Source organism: Silurus meridionalis, chromosome 13, assembly GCF_014805685.1.
Source record: "Silurus meridionalis isolate SWU-2019-XX chromosome 13, ASM1480568v1, whole genome shotgun sequence".
Lineage (NCBI taxonomy): Eukaryota > Metazoa > Chordata > Actinopteri > Siluriformes > Siluridae > Silurus > Silurus meridionalis.
In genome coordinates, this window is record NC_060896.1 from 7,026,534 (window position 1) to 7,051,885 (window position 25,352).

At 39.0% G+C, this 25,352-nt stretch overlaps 2 protein-coding genes across 6 annotated transcripts; one reads left to right on the top strand and one right to left on the bottom strand.

The window, feature by feature from the left end:
- Positions 1 to 9,130, bottom strand: bend7 (BEN domain containing 7). 4 transcript variants are annotated; one of them, XM_046864629.1, is made up of 9 exons: positions 8,713 to 9,127; positions 7,437 to 7,517; positions 7,088 to 7,357; positions 6,548 to 6,679; positions 6,180 to 6,463; positions 5,863 to 6,088; positions 1,605 to 1,718; positions 1,464 to 1,517; positions 1 to 1,110 (listed from the first exon to the last, which is right to left on the bottom strand). In XM_046864629.1, exons 1-9 carry the CDS (start codon positions 8,774 to 8,776, stop codon positions 1,076 to 1,078), a joined length of 1,260 nt encoding a protein of 419 aa, XP_046720585.1. In that variant the 5' UTR covers positions 8,777 to 9,127; the 3' UTR covers positions 1 to 1,075. The 4 variants fall into 4 exon arrangements, 3 of the variants coding, with proteins under 3 accessions (XP_046720585.1, XP_046720586.1, XP_046720587.1); XM_046864630.1 differs by having other exon boundaries at positions 7,437 to 7,552; XM_046864631.1 differs by having other exon boundaries at positions 7,437 to 7,555; positions 8,713 to 8,770.
- Positions 9,131 to 10,405: 1,275 nt separating this feature from the next.
- Positions 10,406 to 21,798, top strand: prpf18 (PRP18 pre-mRNA processing factor 18 homolog (yeast)). Of its 2 annotated transcripts, XM_046865087.1 has the most exons (11): positions 10,406 to 10,590; positions 12,962 to 13,039; positions 13,224 to 13,250; positions 15,757 to 15,867; positions 15,955 to 16,068; positions 16,159 to 16,305; positions 18,190 to 18,258; positions 19,063 to 19,203; positions 19,280 to 19,351; positions 20,857 to 21,012; positions 21,102 to 21,798. In XM_046865087.1, the coding sequence occupies exons 1-11, from the start codon at positions 10,525 to 10,527 to the stop codon at positions 21,180 to 21,182; spliced, it is 1,062 nt and encodes a 353-aa protein (XP_046721043.1). In that variant the 5' UTR covers positions 10,406 to 10,524; the 3' UTR covers positions 21,183 to 21,798. The 2 variants fall into 2 exon arrangements, with proteins under 2 accessions (XP_046721043.1, XP_046721044.1); XM_046865088.1 differs by lacking the exon at positions 13,224 to 13,250 and having other exon boundaries at positions 10,407 to 10,590.
- Positions 21,799 to 25,352: the final 3,554 nt, after the last annotated feature.

Below are 25,352 nucleotides of genomic sequence, written 5' to 3' on the forward strand. Positions count from 1 at the left end.
TTCTGGCCATTTTAAACAACTTGACATCTCATAATCTGTGCGCACATTACAACAATCAATGAAGAAGTTAAAATCCATGTGACTAAGATGTGGGACATAATTCACACATATTACAAAAACACATTCTCTTACGTAGAGAGGAATTTAGCACAAGCCATTTGGCACAGCTTTTAGGGTTACCATACTTATACACTGTCTACAGAGCAAAGAGAATGTTAAAAACTCTAGCAAAAATGGTACAATATACTGTAGATTATGTAACTCTTGTAACAGTGACGTAAAATGTTTGTTAGAATACTGTTAGACATGTGACAATCCAGTGCCGTGTACTGATATCAAGGCTGATACAAATGCAGGATTTGCTGTTAAATCAGATGATTAATATTTGTCTGATCCACATTATATTTTATGATCTTCTGCTTGAACACAGGATACAGCTTGTCACATGAACCCACCATTATACCTTTGATGTTACACATTACAGAGGCTTGCAGAGTCGACACAGTCACCAATTTGATGTCGGAATCAAATTGGTATGAGGTGTTTGCCATTTCCCAGGGCTCTGATATCAATATCATTGCAAATGGAAAAATTTGGATCGGTGCATCCTCTACTGTGGAGGATCATACTTCATACAGCAGAATGATTTAAAGGCACACAGTCATTTATTGTTTTTTTTTCAACATCAGAGCTTTTTTTTGTGAAGTGCTTCAATGAGGTAAAGGAAGTAAAAAATACATTATACATTATGCCTCCAACCAGATGATCAATGACCTGCCATTCACATACATTTAAACCCACACAATTTCACAGGAAATATTTTTGTATTCAAACATAAAAATATAATAATCAATGTCCTGCATGTATGGACGCCAGAGAGTTTGGGAGGTTTCGGTTGTTGAATGAGCAAGTTCTTCCTGTCCTTGAAGAAAATTGCACAATTTTCTTTTGTCTATATCTATCAAGCCCTTGCATGAGAAACAAAATGACCTTGAGGCCTTTGATAGTTCTTTAAACATCACTGGAACATGGTGCAGTCCAAACTGCTTGAACTCCATGAGAAAAAATAGTCATCTTAAGCATTTTGCACATCGACCTGACAATCAGCACCTAGAGCAGATAGCATGTAAACATGAAATACACCACACACTAGCCCAGAACTCAACAGTTATTATTAATATTACTATTATGTTTATCAGATGTCACAGTTTTATCTCTAAATAAATTTGTAGATCAGGAGATGAGATTCTCTATTTTTAAAGAAAATCAGGGATGGGGTATCAAAGTCGTCCTTAAAAATCACATACATTTTAAGTGACAATATGTTTTTCACACGCAACATCAAATCACACATATAAACCTGTATATCTATATAAAATCACCACAATCACCACCTACACCACATTAGTCTTCTCCACTATATTTGTGTGCACAGTCTCTGTATGAAGTTTATTTTTCTGTACCTGTTTTATATGTGCATGTCCTGTTGGTCTCCTCACTGTCTGCAGTCGTCTCCGCTGTTGAACCACACACAATTCATGTATTGCAGTTACTAACAAAAAGGTCATCAGCAATCAGAGGAAATAAAGTGGACGTTCACCAACCTCTTTTTAAGCGCCTTCGAGCCAGCTTGATTTGGTCTTGAAGAATCTGGACCCAGTCTCGTGGACCAGGAAGTTTCTCGATTCGGTTCGCTGTGCAGTATTTTTCTGTGAACACTACATTCAGACATTGGTGTCAAAATAAGATATATTATATAACACATCAGTTCACAAACAGAATTATGTTAAAGGTACACTGATCAATATTTGTGTTGTATTTTGTGTTACAAAAGAATTTGGCAGCTGCTTTAATAAGATGAAGGTTCTACTGAGGACAAAGGGGAGGAAGCCGCCAACTGTTGACCAGTTAAGAACAACTAATCATTAATTATCATTTACATTACAAACTTCAGGACCAAATGAGTTAATGGATGTGTCAGTATTTTGCATGTTTTTATTAAATCATCAATGAAATTCTAGGATAAAGTGTAGTAATAATTTCATTTACTTCATTGTTATCAGGGATTCCCCTGCCACGCCCCCTTTGGCGGCTGTCATGCGGCCGCTACCTCTGCCGCTTCCGGCTTTAATTCCAAACAACCGGGTCCTCGTTATCTACTCACCTATTTAAACGCCCGTTCCAGAGTCACCAGTCGTTGGTTTTTAAAGGTCATGCTATGGATCTACCGACTGCCAGATTTTCCCACTGGTCCCTCCGTGGACTGTCTCCGCTCTGTGGATCATCTCCGCTCCGTGGATCATCTCCGGTCCGCTCCGTGGATCATCGCCACTCCGCACTGTGGATCATCTTCGCTCCGTTCCGTGGATCATCTCCGCTCCGTTCCGTGGATCATCTCATCTCCGTTCCATGGATCATCTCCCTTCTGTGGACTATCTCTGTTCCGTGAATTATCTCCACTACACTCCGTAGATCATCCCTGCATCACGGAATGAGGTTTCGTAACTCTAACTAACGTCATGATAGAGCTACTCCCGCTTCCGGCTCGTGGTCCGTGCCCTGACAGATAAACCGACCTAAACCGAAAAAAGAAAGGGAGAAATCGCTCTACCGCGATAGATCGGCAGCCCGTTTCCGCTTCGGATTTCACCTGGAAGCACGCTGCCACTTCTCGCAGATCATGCTTGCCGGCTCGGGATCATACAAGCCCACCTTCATGAACACGATGGCCTTTCCGCCTCTTTTCTCCGGCAATGCGGCCGAGTGGAGAATGCAGCCGAGTGGCGCGGCTTTCTGGAAAGCACCTGCGTATATATCGGGACACAGTCATCCCAATTCCCCACCGAGCGAGCCAAAATCACTTTTTTTATTTTCCTCCTGTCTGGAGCTGCTCTCTCTCGAGCCGGTAAGCTGTGGAGCGATAAAGGAGGCGATTTTGGCTCATATGGCAATTTCATTGGGCTATTCCTGGGGATGTTCGGGATGACAGTGGCGGTCCTGCACATCGGCTCACTTCAATGTTTCGACCTCTTGGCCTCTGGCCTCCACTGAGGACGTCGCTCGGCCTCTGGACTCCACTGAGGGCATCGTCCTGCTCCTGATCCCCGCAGAGGGCGTCGTGTAGAGTGCAGTAATAATTTCATCTACTTCATTGTTATCAGGAATTCCCCTGCCACGCCCCCTTTGGCGGCTGTCATGCGGCCGCTACCTCTGTCGCTTCCGGCTTTGATTCCAAACACCTGGTCCTCGTTATCTACTCACCTATTTAAACGCTCGTTCCAGAGTCAGCAGTCGTCAGTTCTTAAAGGTCATGCTACGGATCTCCGACTGCCAGCTTTTCCTGCTGGTCCCTCCGTGGACTGTCTCTGCTCTGTGGATCATCTCCGTTTCGTGGATCATCTCCGCTCTGTTCTGTGGATCATCTCATCTTCGTTCTGTGGATCATCTCCCTTCCATGGACTATCTCTGTTCCATGGATTATCTCAGCTCCGCTCCATAGATCATCCCCGCATCACGGACCAAACCCGCATGACGTTTCATAACTCTTACTAACGTCATGATAGAGCTACTCCTGCTTCCGGCTCGTGGTCTGTATAATTGCTAATAATGTGAAGTTTTGCCTTTTCTGGTTCTCTAACATGACAAGGTAAGAAACCATCTGTTTATATCTGCTATGACGAACATGATAGAAGAAACTAGCTTACATCTTGGTATTTCCTCAACATTAAATGTTAACGTTGTTAATGTTAAATGTGTTATGATTTTACTACTACTAATAATTTAATTTTAATAATATATATTATTTGTTAAGGATAGTAACAGCATCACACCTCCCAGTTGTGTTAGGTTCCCTACACATTGTATTAATAATGTTGTATCATATGTGTAAGTGTAAATACTCATGGCAACATATTTTGTTTACGGAATATAAATGAATTCACCCAAATATGGTTACTGTTTGTTTAAATCAAACACCTTTAGTAGTATACCCATGCAAACCAAGACTATTTCAATATAAACATTATAACAGTATTACTGGGAAAATATATTAAACTGCATATATGTGTCAGGGTACGGACCACGAGTCAGATGCGGAAGTAACTCAATCATAGTTTACTGAGTGATGTACACACACACACCCTCACACACACACAAACAAACACACACACACATACACACACACATACGCACAGAAGTTAGAGAGATTACGAACCGCATGGCTGGTTTAGTCCGTAATGCCGGTATAATCCGTTACGGAGGGTTAATCCACGGAACGGGTAAAATCCAAGGAAAGGGTAGAAACCATGGAACGTGTAGAATCCACAGCGGGTATAGTCCACAGCGAAGGTACCTTAAAGTGTGAGAGCCCCTTCGGAGGATCTTTGAACTGCGATGTCACCTTCAGATGAGCTTTGAAGCATGACGTCGCCTTCGGAGGGGCTTTAAAGGGCCCTTGGGAAACCGTGGGACTGCAACGTCAATTGTGGAGGAAATGTGAAACGCGATGGCGCATTCGGAAGTGTTTGGAAGTGCTACTTCGCTCCTAGAGAGGTCTTGGATTGCGTCGTCACCCTCGGGTGGACTTTGGGGCACAACAGCTCTATCGGCGGGACCTTGAGGAGCGGCATCGCCATTAGAAGAACTTTGAACCTAAACGTCACCCTCAGAGAGACTTTGGAGTGCGACGGTGCTTTTGGGGGAGCTTTGACTCGTGACGTCGCCCTCAGAGTCTGGGACCGCGACATCACTTTCATAGGGTCTGTGGAGCGTGACAGCGTTTTCAGAGGAGCATGAAAGCATTACGTCGCCTTCAGAGGGGCCTTCAGAGGGACCTTGGGCAGCGACGGTGCTTCCGGAAGGGTCTCGGAGCGCGGTGCCACTTTCGGGGACTTCACACGCAATAGCGCTCCTAGATAGACTTGGCAGCACAATGTCGCCTTCAGGGAATCTTGGACGCGCACCAGTGCTGTCGCCTCTAGAAGGACCTTGAAGCGTAATGACGCTCACAGCGGAATATTGATACTCGCCTGCGTCCTCGGAGTGAAGTGGAAGCTTGCCGGCACTTGCGGATAGACCTGGAGGCGGCTTGGAGACACGATGTCGCCTTCAGAGGGACTTGGAGACGAGACGTCGCCTTTGGAGGGACTTGGAGGCGAGACGTTGCCTTCAGAGAAGCTTGGAGGCGAGACGTCACCTTTGAGGGAGCTCGGCGGCAAGATGTCGCCTTCGGAGGAGCTTGGAGGCGAGACGTTGCCTTTGGAGGAGCTTGTCATCCTGAACATCCCCAACAATTGCACCGATGAAATTGGCATATGAGCCAAAATCGCCTCCATTAGCGCTCCACAGCTTACTGGCCCGAAAGAGAGAGTCCCCAGATAGGAGAGAAATAAAAAATGCAATCTTGGCTCGCTCAGTGGGGAATTGGGATGACTGTGCTCAGAGAAATGAGCAGGTGCTAAACAGGAAGTCGCTCCATTCTGACGCATTTCCGGAGAAGCGAGCCGGGAAATTCTAAGCGGAGCCTGGCTGCCGGTTCATCACGGGATAGTGATTTCTTCCTTTTTGTTTTTCGGTTTTCGGACCTTCTGTCGGGGTACGGACCATGAGTCGGATGAACGGAGGAACCAGGTCAATATCTGTAGTCATCGAGTAGGTCTGACACAAGTAAGATGGAAACGAAAGCTTATATAAGGGAATCGGTAACGAGTGTCAGGTGTCTGTAATCAAAGCCGGGAGCGGCAGAGAGAGCGGCAGCATGATGGCTGCCGAGGGGGGCGTGGCAGGTGGATCCCTGACAATATGATAGTCTAATTGTTAAAATGTTTCTGATTATTTTTATCCCATGTACTAATGTTCACTCACCCTTAATGGCTCCCACTATGTTCTGGTCCAGTCCTTTCCTCTGGTCGTTCAGACCTCTCTTCCGCTTGCCATTGGGCAGTGAGTTAGCAAGAGTGGCATCATCAAAGAAGGCACAGACCAGTTTGCGGAAAAGTAGACTGCCTGAACGTGTGTAGTTCAACAAGATGGAATCCAACTGTGCCTTCGGGATGAACACTTCATATTCTTCTGCCAACTGCACCTCCAGCTATTAAAACAGAAACAACTCAGATATTTCATATTGTACATGTTTTATTACATGCAATAAATATATACAACATTGACACACTGATCTGTACCTCTGTGCAATTCTGATCTCTGTTCAGACAGTACTGAGCTGATGATGGAGGATTAGATACGGGTGTTGATGGAGGAGATGGCACAGGTCTCTCTTTTTGTTCTTCTTCTTTATTTTTAGGGCAAATCTCCTCAAATGATTTGGCAACAATGTGAGTGTGTATGGACGAGGGAGTTTTTGTGGGTGGGGTTAACGCTATTATTCTTTGCACTGTTCTCCTCCTAAGAGATCTCTTCCTGCTGGTGGGAGATGCTCTGGCTACACCATGCTGTTTTTCTGGTGGTCCTAGGTTCAGAGAACACAGGCTAATAGGGGAATGTACAAGAAAACAAGATGTCATCAGTGTAATGTGTATGTGTAATGCTTTACCTCTTTGAGTCTGCATGAGTTTTCTCATTGTGCGTAACTCCAGCAGGATGGCATGCAGTGTGCTCTTACAATTGCACATGCAACAGCTGGACTCTGTCATCATGCTGGCAGGCACATGGGGCAGAGCCGAGTCTGAAGGCAGAACACACACACACACACACACACACACACACACACACACACACACACACACACACACACACACACTTCTGAACAGTGATGCAAGGACACTAGACAAAGGGCTCGTTACTTTGTGTGTGTGGCTGCATGAGAAAGAGAACTGTCTAGACAGTCTAGACGATATTCTGAATTGCACACCTCAGGTTCAGGCATTAAACCTCTTTGTCATTTTATTTTGCCTTCGGTGTGAATCATGCTGGAGGTGCAGTGCTTCTCCATCTAACACACAGTGAAGCATCAAGTGTTATACACCAACAATTTGCTATACAAATTGTTGGTTTGTAAAATACTTTTTGATACCTGAATGCTAAGTTAGATATAGTACTCTGAACTATTGTACTAATCGGCTATGAGACCCACCTCGGATTTTGCTCTGGTCCATTTGCATTTTCTGGGTTTTGGATCGTGTATCATACTGACTGTGCGACACTGAGTTCCAGCCATGCTCTGGCTCTTCAGGGCCTTGCTTGCGACTCGAAGTCAAGCTCAAACCATCTTCTTGTGGCTCCTCTTTAAGTGTTTCCCCCTCTCTTCCAACTCTCTGGTACACCCGGCCTGCCTTATCACTCAGCAGCCGCATCATGCCTGTTATCTGCTTCTTAATCTCCATGCCTTCCTCACCTAGCCATGCTGAGGAAGATGGAGATGAAAGCTTCAGCACCAATCACTTAGAAACTGTAGTAGCATAACATTATGTATAATAGCATACTTTCATTCTCAGAGGCATCCAGAGGTTTGCTGTCCATGTCCATGTCCATGTACTCCACTGTGTCAGGGTTATGTCCGTAGTCTAGAAGAAGACTCACTTAGAATGATCTTGCAAAACTACTAGGACATTATAAAAACAATGCCAGCACATAAAATTAAAAACTTTTCCTAGTTGTTAATGTAATCTTAATAACATTGAGTGTGTGTGTGTGTGTGTGTGTGTGTGTGTGTGTGTGTGTGTGAGAGGGACAATTTAACTGTTTTCATTTTTAAAATACTATAGATTTATTTTTCCAAGACATGTGCTTGAACTTACAGAGTACAAAATACTTTCACGTCAAATATTGCCATTGTGCCTAACTCTAATTGTTCTCAACTTTTTTTTTTCACAGTATATTTTTAGACGTTGTCATTATTAGCTGAAAATATGGATATAATTTAAAGATTGCAATAGATAACATAAAAATACAGCTAGAAAAGGAAGAGTTTATAAATATATATATATATATATATATATATATATATATATATATATATATATATATTTGTTAAGATGTATGTGCATAGATTCACCGGCTTGGCAACATCTATTATCTAATCTTCAACCTTGATCAGAAGATGGGTAATCAAAATACACAACAGTTTGTGCTATACATTGAGGTGACTTTTTACATTTTTTTTTAACTACAGCTTCGGTTTAAGTGATAAAAACAACAAAAACTAAAAACTAATACAAGCAGTTTTATGCACTACATTATTGAATGACGCAATCTAGTCGGCGCGATCCCTGATTCTCGTGCCCGCGCAGTTAAAATCCCACCTGTAGGCAGTCTGTTGCTTTTCAGAGGTCACACACACACACACACACACACACACACACACACACACACACATATATATATATATATATATATATATATATATATATATATATATATATATATATATGTGTGTGTGTGTGTGTGTGTGTATGCATGCATGCATACACACACACACACACACACACATACATACATACATACATACATATATCTTTAAAATGAATATATATCAATAAAAGTAAGGGTGTTTGAAGCAGGCATGTGGTGTAATATATAGATTTTCATTATTGGAGCTTATTATATGGTAATAAACAGAGACGACAGTAATGAAGGCTGTGTGACAGACGTTCATGCTTTTGTGGACATTTGGGATCTGGAATCTGGGATTGGACCTGCAGTGTGTTATTCCCATCTTTGTGTTTGATTTGATTCTGCTAGTAAAGAGAAATCTCTTACCTGAGTCACTGATCAGTTTAAAGCTTTGTGATTTTCGGCTCCGTCTCCTTTCCGCCAGCTCCATGTTTCAGATCAGGAGAAGATCCAGAGGACGCAGGGAGGATTTAATCACGGAGAATAATTACACTCCATCACTCCTAATCCTGTGCCCAGTGTGTGGAATAAGAGCTGAGGATGGAAGAGCTCTCGTTTTCCCCCCACATGAACAGGAGACAGTGTATCAGGTCATGGGGGATGAGAAGAGCTCGGTACCGCTCGTTTGGGATGCAAATAAAATAAACCGGTTAATTTTCTTTATTTTAATTCGTCGCATCTGGTCCTTTGCGCCACCTGACGGCCGCTAATATTCTGTGGGGCGCAAATATGAAGGTCCGAGATTTGCATTGAAGTGGACAGTGATGCAGAGACAAGAAAACACACACACACACACACACAGACACACACAGACACACACACACACACACACACACACACACACACACACACACACACACACCTGTTAACCAAGAAAAACTTTTCCTCTCTCAGACCATTCAATTTTTTTTTTTTTTTTGTTTTTTGAATGTTTACTTATTTATTTAAAGCATTGTTGTAGAGGCTTAAGATACAAAATGCCCAATAAGATAAGAGAATATTTTAATCATGCACTAAAAACAGATAAGACAATGATTATGTGTTCAGACCACTGTTTTAAATTGTATAAACCCAGGTTTTATTATATACTATAGAAAACTGTATAAAAAAAACTGAGTATATAGGTGCATTAGTGTCTATGAATTGCAAAAAAAAGAATAAATATGCTTCCATCCAGGACTCCAGGACTTTAATATTTCATCAAGACAGTCCTAAACTACTGCATCAAATACACCATCGCTTTATAGTAGTAGTGTCCAGGTGCTAAACTCTCCTGCCTGCAGTCCAGACCTTTCAGCTACTGAAAACATATTGTACATCGTTAAGTAAAAAATACCGCAAAGAAGACCCAGGACTGTTGAGCTTCTACAATCTTGTATCTAACACCAATGGGACATTCCTTTCACAAAACTCCAGCAACTGGTCTTCTCACATACCAGACTGTAGTTAAAAGAAGAGCAAATGTCGACATAGTGGTGAACATGGCCCTGTCCCCTTTTTTTTAAAGAATGTATTATGATCATTAGATTCGAAATGACCTTACATGTTTCATAAAATTTACTTAGTTTAAACATTTGACATGTTTTCCAAGTTCTTTTGTAAATAAAATATTGGTTTATGATATTTGCAAAATCATTGCATTCTGGTTTTATTTATATTTTGTTACAGCATATATATGTTTTATATATATGTATGTGTGCACATTTGGGTGCAGTTCTAAACATGAGTTTTAGAATGACACTATAGGGAAACATTATTATTATTATTATTATTATTATTATTATTATTAGTAGTAGTAGTAGTAGTAGTAGTAGTAGTAGTAGTAGTAGTAGCAGCAGCAGTAGTAGTAGCATTATTATTATTATTATTAGTAGTAGTAGTAGTAGTAGTAGTAGTAGCAGTAGTAGTAGTATTTTTTATTATTATTATTATAATTATTATTATTAGTAAAATTATTAATAATAAAGTTCTTCATTAACATGTGACGCAATACCTAATCACTTGCACCTACACGGCTGAACCAGTAGAGGGTGCAACGCTAAAGCGCACAGAGTGTACCGGAAGCCATTTATCACAACTTCCTGTTGACTAGCTTCTAGCAGCGTGTGTATATTTTGTATCTTAGGAAGTCTTTTTCTTATGTTTAACAAGTAAATCATAGAATCGCTCTTTGGGGAAATGGACATTCTGAAGGCGGAAATTGCACGAAAGCGGAAGTTGATGGAAGAGAAGGAGCTCGTGAATGTGAGTGAGGATAAACTCCATGTTTTAGTTTTCCAGCTAGTCGTCAGTCTGGAATAGAATTCTCCAGAAATAGTCACACATTTGTTTTTAGGGCTTTTAAAGTCCACTACGTTTAAGTGCTGTCAAAATATTTTTCGCTTAAATCTGTGAATCAACCTCATTTCTGATCAAAACTACAAAATATTTGTTTTTGTAATCCATGATTTTAAATAGAGACGTCACAAATATGGGGGAAAAAACACACAAAATGATTTTTTGATCATTTATCACCGTCTTGTATGTTGTAAAGATTAGTAACAAAGCTGACTTTTATGCATTGTTAGTTTTTTGCAGCATGCTTGAGTTATTTTCATCTTTATTTCTTTTTACTGGCTGTTTATTTCCCCAATTGACTCATAATTTTTTTATCACGCCGCCATGACATACCGTATATGCATGTATTTTTGAAAGTTAATAGCGCCCCCTAATGGTAAAAGGTTAATTTTGTGGTTTTTACTATTTACCAAATGGCACCACAAGACCACGAAATACAGCTGTCGATAGAAAGCTGACGTAGCAAAAGTTTTTATTTTTTCAAAATATATGTCAAAGTAAGTTTGTTCACCAAGAATCATTCCATTAGCTGAAACACGTGGAAAGTTATCAGCAAAAGAAATCATCAGGTGGCTGAAAAAAAGCCAGAACACTGGATAAGGGTTAATAGACTCCAAGGTTCACTGGTCCTAATATAACTGCAGGACTCTATAGGTTGTTGTTTAATCAGTAATCAGCGAATTATACGTGTATAAGAGCAGAGGTACACTACATGTAGTAGATAGAGGACAGTCTTTAAGTCCTGGCATGGCTCCATAATGTGAATGTAATTCTCTTAAAATCATGTAAACGCACAAACCTTTAGATGAGATTAGATTAGATTCAGCTTGATTGTCATTGTACAAGGTACATGTACAGAGCATCTATTCAGAAGTGCACAAGGCCTATTTACAGTAAATAGCAGTAAGATAGAGTATGAGGTCATATGTACAGGGCTAACGTGGTAAATAATGTACAGAAGGTAGTAATATATGGTGTATGTATAGTAATATACAATACACTGTGCAAAGATTATGCATAGACACACATGTCAGAAGATAATATACTCAAATGACACAGTTTTGTACAAGTATGTATGATACAGTATATACAGAATGAATATGGGTGGAATATACAGTAATGCAATGATAAACATGAGCTATGGATGGTGCAAAAATGAGTAGTGGATAAGCAGCGCACAAAACACAGAAAGTGACAATGCGGTATTGGATTGTAAACATTGTATGATGATCAGCTGTTCAGTGCACAGTAACAGCCACAAGAAAAAAAACAGCTATACTTCAGTCTGTTTGTGCAGCACAGAGGCACCTGTAGCTTCTGCCCGATGGGAGAAAGGTGAATAGTCCATGGTTAGGGTGAGAGGTATCGTTGATGCCCCTCACCCTTTGCAGACAGCAAATGTCCTCCAAGGTGGGAAGCTGAGATCCAATGATTCGCAGTTTTCACCACTCTAAAGGGCTTTACGGTCTGAGACAGTGCAGCTGAGATCCAGTTAGTGAGGATGCTCTCAATGGTACAGCGGTAAAAGTTCTCCAGTATCCTGTTGCACAAACAGGACTTTTTAAGTCTCCTCAGAAAAAACAGGCACTGTTGTGCCTTTCTGATCAGGATACAACAACTGTAAAGTTTTAAGCGCTCATGAGTGAAAAATGCCGTATACTCAGAATAGTTTTAAAAATAGAATAGTTTTTTTTAATAAATTAATTAACAAGATGGAAAGTAATTGAACAGAAATGCAAATCAAAACAATAGTTAGTTTTACCTGCAAAACAGAACATCTTGATTTAGCATTTATGTTTTTTGGTTCATAAGCGTGTTGTTTTTGTTAGAATCTTCTATTGGTTACATTGTAGGCCCCTACTCTTTATATTATTTATCCGTATTTAACTAGATATTAAAATGGGTGTGTGGACTTTTACATATCCAACAAAATCATGTGTTACTGCCCAAGGATACTGAGAACATTTCCTAATTTTCGTTAGCTATCCCTTTTAGCAGTATAAAAAATGTTGTCGGATTAACTTTATTTATAGACCTCCATGTTTTCGTGCAGGTTTGAATTAAACCCAAAGATAATTGAAGTCAAGGAGTCACATTTACATACATTCAACGAACCAAGATCCTAATCTGGATGTGAACATTTACATTCCTTAGTGTTAAGAGATATATATGTAACAATTTATAATATTTTAGATCTTCTAGTTCAAGGTCTGTAGTTTGGAAACTTTTGTGTGAATCCGAATGTGTTTTATTTATGTTTACCATCATAATTTTGCAGAACACAAAGAAATACTTCAAGCGGGCTGATCTAGCCAAGAAGGAGGAGGAAGAATACTACAAAAGGTGTGGATACAATGTAAGTTAATGAACACAATGTTACTGAAATGTTTTGGATGTCAGACAGATAGCGTGGCATCATCTTTGTCTAAACTTTTCAACTTATCCTTGATAACAGAGTGTTCACTACTCATTCCTTATTCAAACCCTCTTTCTCTCGAAATCTCTGTTTTTCTCTCTGCGTCCCTCTTGCGAGTGTGCAGGTTGCTCATGAACAGCCTGTGACACAGGTATAGTGCACACTGGCAGAATGCACCAGTATGCATGACCTGTTCTGAATGTCTGCATTAGACAAAAGAACGATTTAATTGATTCTTATGTTTGTCAGTTGCCTTTGGTTTCACTGTTGCATGAAGCCCATAGAGGCATTTGCTTGAAATCCTCTAATTTGTTTTTCTCCAGTTTAACTAGTCCATTCGAGTAAGTATTTGTTTCTCAGTATGTTCTTATACTATATGGCTGCATGTTTAAAGGACACCTCATTCTCTCAACCATATGTTGAAAACACACAATTGTATAAATTGGCTTTGTATTACAGCAAAGTGGAAATAAGAGACCTGTTCCAGCAGGAAAAAGTGCACAAAGAGAGCTCTCTGGTGTGCCAAGTTTGGAGTGAAAGACCTCGAGTGTCCCGTGCATCATGTTCTGACCTCATTCCTGCTGAATATGTTTGGAATAAACTAGAACACAAACTGAACCCCAGACCTCCTCACTTATCATCATTGCCTGATTTCACTAATGCTCTTGTGGTTGACTGATCTCAAAAAGCCAATCTGCAAAATCTGGTGGAAAAGTTTATTATAACATCAAAAGGAAATGAAATCTGGAATGTTATCTTCACCAAGCACATATGGGTGTGAGAGGGTCCACAAACATTTGACTGTATACTGTATATTTATGTCTGTATAATGGAGGAATTGTGTGAAAAGCCTGCTCTGTGCGGTTCTGTTCATTTGCTTTGTCCTGTCTTGAGCAGCTGCATGTGCTAGAGATGCATATGATGTCAGACTTCAGCAAACCAGCATTACAGCAGGACTTTAGAGTAGGGATGCACCGAATATTCGGCCACCGAAAAACACGGCCGAAACAGTTTGTTGTGATGACACAAACAGAAACCGCTGCCTGCACGTGCATGTCTAAAACAACATGTCTGCGGTGTGGACGTATTTCAGTATATCTGAGAGACCCACGGATAGCGATTTGCAAAACATGTAATGACAAAATTTCGTCTGCAAAAACTTTCTCCACGTCGGGTTTAATTTGAAATCCAAACATCCGATCGCTATGCTGAATATCAGAGGAACGGAAACGCACAGAAAAGCAAAACCCCTCCGAGCATGCGCACTCCGTCTGTGGTGGACGTTTTTGAAAAGGCAGGAAGTTTCCCAGTGATAGTGTTGTATTGTTGTATCTTTAAGCAGTTGCTCTTGTTCTAAATGAACTTTGTTTTTATGAAAGAACATATTTAATTGTACAACATTTTAGCAGGACAGAGGGCCTGTACATTATTATTTAATGTACACATGAGTGCATTAAAGTTAAACATTTAAGACTAAATTTTAATTTATTTTATCCTGTGCATTGTTGCAATGTGCTATAAATAAATATTTTAATAATTTGTAATTGATTAATTCTTTGAAACTTTAATATTAATTTATGCAATTGAAATGCCTTGATTTTAGTAAGTTTAGTACACAGTCATAGACATAAATGCAATGGTAATAATAATTGCCATAATTTCTTTCGGTGTTTCGTTTTTTTCGGTTTTCGGCCTTGCTTTCCTCCTTTTTCGGTTTCGGCCAAGAATTTTTATTTCGGTGCATCCCTACTTTAGAGCATGGAGTAAAGGATGATATAAGCCTGATTTATACTTCCATTCAAACGCTGGATTTGATGGTTTGCGATTTAGATTGATTTATGTAGATTATATATTTTAACTATCGGCCAATAGTGGATTTGGTTTGAATAGTGGAATATCCAGGTTGGAACGTACTTGCCGATAACCAATTCATCAACCAGTAGTTTTTTAAATTAATACTGGATTTAAAAACTTTATTACAAAAAAAAAATCGCTGTGATTTCAGAGCTCTTGCCCTTGTGAAGACATTTAAAAATTATATTTTAAATATTAACTAAAGTAAATGAATGATTTAAAAGTATTGTTTATAGTTTGTTAATTTTAACTTTTACAAATACATTTTTAAGTTGGTATTTTTCATTTTATCTGTTAACTTAATACACTATAAACTAACATAAATGAGGTACAGCATGCAGTTTCTCTTGTCAAAACAAAGCGCATGGCATCAGTGATTCGCCTCTAGAGGCCGCTCTCGTACTGTATAATGATAGCAGACCTTCTCGGCCACCTAAGCGCAGACGCAACCTGGAAAAACTATTGGTATCCAGCAATCAACTATCGATGCCAATTAATCAGCAAAAAAAGTTGATTCGGTTGACCTCTAATTTAACTACTGATGAAATCAAGTTTTTTTCTGTAGAAAGTATGATTCTGTATAAGCTAGAAGATGAACCTGCAACAGAAACAGCAGCATCCTCATCTCACTGACATTAATCCTGAAGATGTTTCTATTTGAACAGACAACAATAAAAAATGCACAGTGTTGTCAAACTTTCATTTCATAAGAAGATCTGATGAAGCATAAACCAGGCTTTGTGTGCTTCATGAAAATAATATGAGTGAGTGGTCATTTGTGCACCTCTGTTTCTTACCTGAAGTTGGAGAACAAGCAGCAGCAAGAGGAGACGGCTCCATCTACATCCTCCAACCCTGTGTTAGAACTGGAACTCATTGAGGAGAAGTTACCCATGACCCTCTCTCGACAGGAGGTACGTGTGAACAGTTACTCATCCCGTTTGTGTTATAATGTATATGTTTATTGTAAAACAGCATATCGATCGTGCACAATCATGCAGGTGATCCGCCGTCTGAGGGAGCGTGGAGAGCCAGTGCGTCTGTTCGGAGAGACCGATTATGAAGCCTTCCAGAGGCTTCGCAAGATTGAGATCCTCGCACCAGAAGTGAACAAGGCAAGACATCACGTGTTAACTTGTTCAGCTTGTCGGATAAATTATTGGTTTTGGACACTGTGCATGTTCTGACTTTATGGCTGTGTTTAGGGGTTGAGGAATGATCTGAAGGCTGCAATGGACAAAATAGATCAGCAGTATTTGAATGAAATTGTAGGAGGACAGGAGGCTGGGGATCCAGACACACAGGATGATCTTAAAGTGCATGAGGAAAACACTACCATCGAGGAGCTGGAGGTAGGGACACCAAAAACCTCAACTTGTATGTTTAAGGGTCTCTTTGTTAAGGCAGATAGATACTTTTGGATTGCATATATATGATATTTGGATTGATCTTCCACTGCAATTAAGTAAAATTAGCTTAAAAAAATTGTTGGCTAAAGGCTAAAAAATAGAGCCGAAAACTAATTATAATTACGTTTTTCTCTCACTGGTCAAAAGATTTTTGATGGCATATTAGGAAATGAGTGTATAATCAACAGGAGAACTCTAAACTGACACCAGCATCATATCGCAGTTTTACCAGTATTTATTTATTAATTTTTTTTTCCGTTCAAATATTCCTCCAGCGCTACAGCTTTGTTTAGCAGTTTCTATCTAAATGCAGCAACCCAAAATAAACTGCAGTTGCTGATTTTATACAATTTCCTCACTCAGATTTGCTCGGAAACACAATTGACATCACCACACTCAGACTAGAGGTCAACCCGATTTTACTGATAGCTAGGTCGATAGCTAAGACGGGTCCCTTTTACCTTCCAATAACCGATTAATCAACCAATAGTTTTTAAAATGGATACTGTGAGGGGAAAAAAAAAAGATCCACCAACACCGTAGAACTGCTGCTATCGAATATATGTGGGATCGAATATTCTGATGATTATTCGATTAATCAGATTATCGAGTAATCGGATATGAAGTGCTTTTAAAAAAATATTTTATTAAAGAGAAATACTAAAAAGAGAGAAAATAAGATGGGTTTTTTTTTAATGAACAAGTAATTTATTTCCTTTTTTTTTTTTTTTTTTTTTTAAATTTACATTTTAATATCTGAAATGGCATACAATAAAATCAGTGACAACTAAACACATTTATTGCATTTAATTGCAAATTACATCAAAATGTGGCCACACAGAGAAGGTTATGGGAAACTATTGGTGTAATGAAACTCCATTATTCTTTATTTATTAAATCTCGTACAGTATTGGGATGTGGTATTATTGTCTCCAGAAAAGCTGCTTGAAAATTTCCACGCACTTTATCAGTGTATTTATCGCAGTCTTCTGTGTTTACCTGTCCAGAGCGCTCCAGAGTTTAGCGGGTGGTGTGTCAGTAATAATGGTCCGTGAGAAAACACAGGGCTCAGTGTTGTAGTTTAATAGACTAAACGAAGCCCAAATTTTTAGCTTTGATGAATTTTTTTAATTGAATTACTGAAGTTACTTGCCCTAATCAACACCAACACTCCATGTAAAATAGTACTGTATTGTATTACAAACATTAAAAAACAGCATTGAATCATGAAAATGTGCTAAATGAAATAAATATGAATATATATATTCACTAAAATAATAAATATCGAGGAAAATAAGACGCTTATAAACTGAAACAAAAGTAAAACTCCAAATAAATAAAAACAGTTGCATCCAATATGAATAAAAGACGCTTCAATTAAACATCATGTAGCGTTAGTGATTCGCCTCTAGAGGCCGCTGTCGTATTGTAACGCAACCCCCAAAAACAATCAGTATGGAGTTTTGCTGAAAGTTCGGTGCCGATTAATTGGCAAAATCGATTAATCGTTCAAGCACTAACTCGGACACTCTCCATTGTTTCGGTCCTTCCCTGAATATTCTCAAACAGACTAAAAACTGCATTGTGTAATGCAGCAAAGGGATTTGTAATGAAATGAGTCACAGTTTCACCTCTAAACCAGCAGGGGTGCTGTGGCTCAACACACACATTATCACTATTAAATAATCACATACTGGGTCCTTTGTTCACATACAATGCTGTCCACAGATGCATTATTTATTTATGTTACAGACTTTAAGATGTTTAAAAATTCTTTTTTGTAATATAGTCCATTTGATGTTCTAAGTCATGTGTTATAACCTGCAGGCTCTGGGTGAATTGCTGGGTACCAGAAATGATAACAAAGATATGGACATTATAGAGAAAGTGATGCGGGTGAGTCATGCTTTTAAGACAAAATGTTAGCTATACAATTTAACCTTTATGTACTTATGTGTCTGAATCGTCATAGATTTTAGCTGACGTTGGTGAATACATTTATATTTTGAATGAATGTTTTTTGTTAAACAGCAGAGAGTCTTTATAAGTGTGTAATTTCACAATTAGAGGTCAACTGATTTGTGATGGATTTTACTGATTCTGAAAACTAGGTTGGATCGTACTTGTTTATAATCAATTAATCAAATGATAGTTTTAAAAATGGATACTCGAACAAAAAACAAACAAATGTACTAAAATAATTATGAATATATTAAGAATATAAATGAATAAAATTATTATATAATAATATATTATAAAAATAATATAGCGTTCTCGGTGCAGTGTGCAGCCTCACGGGTAAAAACACGCAGCACGTGGCATCAGTGATTCGCCTCTAGAGGCTGCTCTTAGCACAGACCGGAAGCTGGAAAAACTATCGGTGCTGATTAATCAGCAAAATCGATGAATCGTCAACCTCTATTCATAATCCCCATTCATGATTTTATGCCTTAAACTTGAGATTTGGGGTTTAAGGACCTTAATGATGCCAAATGGAAAAATGTGTATTCAGCATGGCTGTAATGTTATAACAGTGTTGATGTTTACAAGTAACAGCCATATTTCAATGGTGTGTCTGTACATCGAGGCAGATACGTATTTGTGGAAATAGTTTTTGCGTGAATCTTTTATCACATGAGATATAAAAAAAAAATTCACCTGCTAATTTGATTCTTCCTGACCGTTTGCTTGGGCGTGCAGTTCTTGCTGGGTGTTTGGGCTAAAGACCTGAATAGCCGAGAGGACCATATTAAACGGAGCGTCCAGGGAAAACTGGCCAGCGCAACACATAAACAGACCGAGTCTTATCTAAAGCCTCTGTTCAGGAAACTGAACAAGAAGGTACGCATCTTCTGCAGATAGTTTTCTGTTGAGAAAATGAAGGTCACAGAGTTTAACTTTTCTTCTTCTGTCTTAGATTTTATCTCCAGACATTAAGGAATCCATCACAGACATCATCAAGTTTATGCTACAAAGGGAATATGTGAAGGTGAGTAATAGTGAATATAACATACAAATTGCACACTGAACAGAATAAAACTAAAAACACCACATGCTTTGCTTGTTATTTATCGCATGTGACTCAGCTAATGATCTGAATAAATAAACGCTCCCCATCAATTTTCAATTCAAAGATTCAGTAAGCTTTATAGACCAAGGCTTTAGAAATTGATTTCTATCAGTGTGGAAAGAAGTTTGGAAGCTGCTTAGAGCTGACCACAATGCGAGTCATAAGCTGTAGATTTCAGAGCAGTTGTGAATCTGCCCAGTAGTGGCAGACCTGCCAACATCTCTCTAAATCAACCAGGAAGTCACAATGGATCCTGGGGAAAAAAAACCACATTCAAAGACATGCAGGCTTCCATTGCTTTGGTTACAGTCAAGGCCTGTGCCTCGGCAATCAGGAAGAGATTGCACTTCATGGGAGAATAATAAGGCACTACTCAAAAACACAAATTTGCTGAGAAGTGCATGGACAATTCTCAAACATCTTTTTGGACAAATCAGTTCGGTCATCTTGATATCTTGCAAAATCTGGCATTAAGAAGTGTTCTACCCAAATGTACAACATGCCGATACAGGGCTGCATTGCTGCTCACAACCTCGATACCAATAAAGAATTATGCTTTGTTCACTTTTTCTCTTTACAACAGGTTTACTGGTGGAGCTATTTTGTGTTTTGTGTATTTGATTTGCACTGTCCTGTATTGTCTTGCACTGTCTTGTGTTGTCTTTGCACTGTATGTACCAGGTTGCACACATGCACTTTATGTGGCGAGGACACTTACTAGTCCTCAGCCCTGTGTTTTCTGTTTCTGTGATTGTTATTGTATGTAGCACCAGGGTTCAGGAGGAACGTTTTTTACTGCGTACTGCGTCAGCTATATATAATTGAAATGACAATAAAAGCTTCTTGACTTGATCAAAATCATATATAAGACAAATGCAGTCCGATTTGGTAGGATGTCCGGTTCACCATTTAGCAGTTGGTTAAGATTTCCTCATTTGTGTGTGTGAAGAAATGCCAGATTATTTCTCTAGATGAATTAAACTCTAATGTTGGCAGGCAGACTCCTAAATCTTGCCTGGACGCATGGTATTGAACGTATCGGCAGATGGCTGGTGCTTTCTACACGTGTTAAATATTACCTGAACTGCTACATTGAGCTTAATCTGGCTCGAAAATGAAACTTATTTCCCAAACACATGGGAAACATATTGCAGGTTCAGCAAGAACGAAGTCTTGACAGTTTTAATTTGCACCAGATGGCTTGGAGATCTGTAATGCTTACGAGCATTAAAATAAAATAATGTGAGCTAGTAAGTGACAGTTAGCCTATACCTCCTTATAGCTAACATCCACATCGTCAGCGTCTATTAGGTTTCTTCTGATTAGAAAAACACTGTCAGTTATCTTTGGATCTCATGTAAGAACCAATTAAATGAATCATGAAACGGGCAGAAGATAAAATCTTTTTTTGTGTGTCTGTACAGGCAAATGATGCTTACCTGCAGATGGCGATAGGGAACGCCCCATGGCCCATCGGGGTGACCATGGTAGGAATCCACGCACGTACCGGTCGAGAGAAAATCTTCTCCAAACACGTCGCTCACGTTCTCAACGATGAAACCCAAAGAAAATACATCCAGGTTTGTTTTCACTGCAAATGTATTGAGCATTTGATGTGTGTAATACGGAGGATAACTCATAAAAAACTAATGTCATTCTCTCTGTTCAGGGTCTGAAGAGGTTAATGACCATCTGCCAGAAGCATTTCCCCACAGATCCTTCAAAATGTGTTGAATACAATGCTCTGTAACTGGACAAACACACACACACACACAAAATGCTTGTTGTGTTGCTATTTCTGTTGTAAATATATTGAACATATTGTTAAAACAGCAGTCTGAATTTACTATATCGCACCGATCACGCATAACTTCATAACCTTGGTTAGCCTCGGCCACCCATGACCCTGTCACCTCTTCACCACTGTTCCTTCCTTGGACCATTAGTGATTCTGACCCCTGCAGACCGAGAACATCCCACAAGAGCTGCAGTTTTGGAGATGCTCTGACCCAGTCGTCTAGACATCACAATCTGTTCCTTGACAAACTCAATCAAATCCTTACGCTCACCCATTTTTACTGCTTCTAACACGTCAAATTTGAGGACAAAACATTCACTTGCTGCCTTAATAATCTTCCACCCAGTAACAGGTGCCATGCTGAAGAGATAATCAGTGTTTTATTCACTTCACCTGTCATCATTTTATTGTCATAATGTTATGCCTGATCTGTGTGTGTGATACGTTCTAGAAGTTTATACCCAGTTTTTCGCCCTCATGCCTGTAAATAACCCTTTAAATGGAGTTTTATATTTGTCATATTGTGACAGAAACATATATACATCTGTATTCAGGATCTGAGCCTTCAGCTGGGAGAGTGATGTCATTTTTTTGTCGACTCATTCACACCCCACCTTTGATATATATCTAGTCTTTTTCAAGCTTTGAGTGCCGTAATAAATGACGTGAAGGAAGTGCTAATTCAAAGAAAAATTCAATAACGTCCTTCAGTATGTTGTCCAGAAAGCTGGTCAGTGATTTTTTGCAGGGTTTATGATTTGAAATTTAACATTGGGACAAATGTAGCTCCTCCCAGCAATGATTACTCAAAATCCATCCATTTACAGACCGATGACCAATTTAAATATGAATTTAATAAAATGTTCTCTATCCAGTGTCTCACTTAGGCAGAAATGTTGTCTTATGTTCATTGATTTGAGCTCTGTTGAGGTTCATGATTATGACATAAGATTTACATCATTGTTATTCTCACTGATTCATACAGTCACACTGTACCCTGTAAATAGGGGAGGAGTTACCCAGAAGGGGCCACACCAATCATACAAATGTGTCATTATAACATAAAAGTGTTTAACTTTGTATGATTTTAGTTTTTCCTTCCTTATGGATAAGAGAAGCCAAATTACACAGCAAAGCTCAGCCCTCAGGAATCCTTTAATTTGTTATGCATATATTTCTTCACTCGGATAAACAGCGTCTGTACACAGCAATGATTCTGTCAAAGGCAACTTTTACATACTTCTTCTGCATACTTATTCAGTATGCAGATTTATGCTTCGCATATTTAATTAATGTGCATGTTATTTACTTCATTTGCATTAATTATTATTTTGCATACCTTACTCATCCTTATTCATTTATATTCTGAATATATCATTTTTGAACAGCTGATTAGTAGATTCAGAAATTTTTCGGTATTGTGGATTCTGGTGTTGGTTAAGGTGTAAATGCGAAGAAAATATGTAGCGCAAACAGTCTCTGTGGCAGCAAATAGTCTCAATGGCACCACGGCCCAATGCAACTAAATTCTCACAAGACACGAGTTTGATTTTTGTTATTTTGACTGAAGCAGATTGAACCTTTAATATAGTTCATTATTAATGTTTGTTATATGGTTCCCTGGTGGTCTAGTGGTTAGGCCCGTGTTCGAGCCCCGGTCAGGGAACCAACCCCAGCCACTCTTAGTGCCGGTACCAAGCCCGGATAAATGGGGAGGGTTGTGTTAGGAAGGGCATCCAGCGTAAAAACGTGCCAAATCAAACATGCGGATCATGAATACGGATGATCCGCTGTGGCGACCCCTAACGGGAGAAGCCGAAAGAAAGTTTTATTAATGTTTGTTATATGGAGGGTAGTGTATAGATAGGGATAAATTAAAAGGCTTTATGTTGATGCCTTTATATAAAGACTCATGTTTGATGGAAAGTTGAACACTAACACAGCAGCACGATACTAAAAATGCGCTCTGGAATGCATTTTATAGCAAAGCCAAGAGTCGACTCTTAAACGATCGAACTTGCTAAAAGTTACCATTACCATTATGTTAAAATTACCTTAAAGAAACATCGTTTCTGTCACTGTGTCTTTTAAAATGGACGTGTTTTCACTGTCTGGCCACCATCATTTTCTCTCTGCTTCACTCTTCCTGCCGGATGCATCTAAATTATTCACAGAGGACCAGATGTGTTGACCTTCCTCTTGGCTAAGATGTAGCAGTGAGACTGAGAGAAACCCCAGACTCGCAATGTCCAGAGGCTACACCAAAACACTTACACAGCAACAGGAAAACACAAAAACACATACACAGTGCCTGAAAAAGCCTCGTTACATTATAGTGCTGTGTTCTCACGGCATGTGGGAAAACACACACACTTTCACTGCATGAGAGAAAAACTTCCAGCTGCTGTCAAATGCCGAAAGGGAACATTCTGCAGCGGCCTAGACTGTTGCTACAGCAACGCTATTCAGAAAGACCTGGATTTCATTAGTGTGTGTGTGTGTGTGTGTTGTTTGAGTTATCAATTGCTGAGAATTGCAGGATTTTGAAAGCTAACTGTGAGTCATTCATGCTTATTTGGGTTTCTCTGCTTGTTATTTGACTTTTTTGGCTCCTGGAAATTTTGGTTTTCAGCAGTAAATCCCTCTAATGATCCCTTATATATAGTAATGTCTAAACTTTGATATCAATTTATTTACATGGTGCCAAGATATTGAAAAAAATGTATGCATACTTTTTTTTTTTTTGCTTGCTATACGCAAGTTGTTTTATTAGCATGGTCACGTGGTAACGTTAAAACAATTCACTCACCACAAAAATAACCTTAACGTGCATGTAATTTGCATTTATTCAAGGCTGTGGTGGAGCCAGAGGCTATCCCAGGAACACTACGGGAATGCACACTGGAAAGGAAGCCAGTCTAATTGTAGCGCACCATGCACACTTATTCACACCTGGAAGCAGTTTAATGTAACCAGTTCACCCAGTTTGCAAGGTTTTCGTTGGTGGAAGGAACCTGGAGGAAGCTCATGTGGGTATTGAGAACCTGCAAAACCCCATATATTCGCACTTGGAATTAATGATGCAAAAGCCAATCTTTGGAGACGTTTTCAAGCATAACTGCAGTAGCAAAGTGATTTACTGATGATAACATGAGTACTGTTGACTCAATCTGATGACCTTCCAACCAGTAGCCAGACGCAGAGTTTACTTTTCCACATGTATCTGGCAACAAAACAAAGTCTCAGCTATTGTATGAGGAGCAAACAGTCCGGAAGATGATCACACAAACAGGACAAAAAAAGTAAGGGGAAGACAATGAGATGTTTTAGTCAAATTTCCTCTGAGTCACTCAAAAGCTATTGCGCTCACAGTGAGTCTGCAGGAAGTAAAAAAGCCACTGGGAATTTAAAACAAAATACACTACAGATGTATTAATCATCATATTCAGATGTGATTATGGTGATTATGATAACTTTAATATATATGAGATTCTTGCTGACATGTATCAGGACCTGACTGTGTGCCAGGTACAGACAGTAGTTTGGATGTAAGTGTTGATTTATTAATTATTGAAAAAATAAATGTGTGCAAAATAGGTTTACTTATACTAATTGCAGCATTCATAATGAGTATGTATATTTAAAAATAAGTATGTATGTTGTGTACTAAAATTCCAGTATACATTTATAGCAAGAGTATGCATCAAATCAAAATCAAAAATGATTTCTCACATACACAAATACAATTTTATTTTATTTGATTTTGATTTGATGCATGCTCTTGTTATTTATGTATACTGGAATTTTAGTACACATTATACATACTTATTTTTAAATCAATAAAAAGTCTATCTATCTAAAAGTCTATCTATTTCAATAAAATGTCTCTAATATTTATTGATAGATACTAAAAGGTTTATCAATAAATAAAATAAAGTGTGCAAAATAAATAAATGCACCAACAATGCATAAATACTATGCACAACTAAAAGAAATGTGTGCAAAATTAGTTAAACTGATTTATAGCAAACACTTTTACAGCTCATAGGGTTTAAAAACGGCAACTTATCCAGATCATCCGTTCACATCACACAAATCCTCTTCTAGTCCCTATAAAGTGTG

Bases quoted from the DNA above. Each gene is read 5' to 3' on its own strand.
- bend7 (XM_046864629.1), bottom strand. From the start codon at position 8,776: ATGGAGCTGGCGGAAAGGAGACGGAGCCGAAAATCACAAAGCTTTAAA. The intron at 6,089-6,179 runs GTACAGATCAGT...CTGTTTTAATAG, and splicing joins GAGATCAGAATTGCACAGAG to CTGGAGGTGCAGTTGGCAGA. The intron at 1,719-5,862 runs GTGAGTGAACAT...GTCTGAATGTAG, and splicing joins CATAGTGGGAGCCATTAAGG to TGTTCACAGAAAAATACTGC.
- prpf18 (XM_046865087.1), top strand. From the start codon at position 10,525: ATGGACATTCTGAAGGCGGAAATTGCACGAAAGCGGAAGTTGATGGAA. The intron at 13,040-13,223 runs GTAAGTTAATGA...GCGAGTGTGCAG, and splicing joins ACAAAAGGTGTGGATACAAT to GTTGCTCATGAACAGCCTGT. The intron at 13,251-15,756 runs GTATAGTGCACA...TCTTACCTGAAG, and splicing joins ATGAACAGCCTGTGACACAG to TTGGAGAACAAGCAGCAGCA.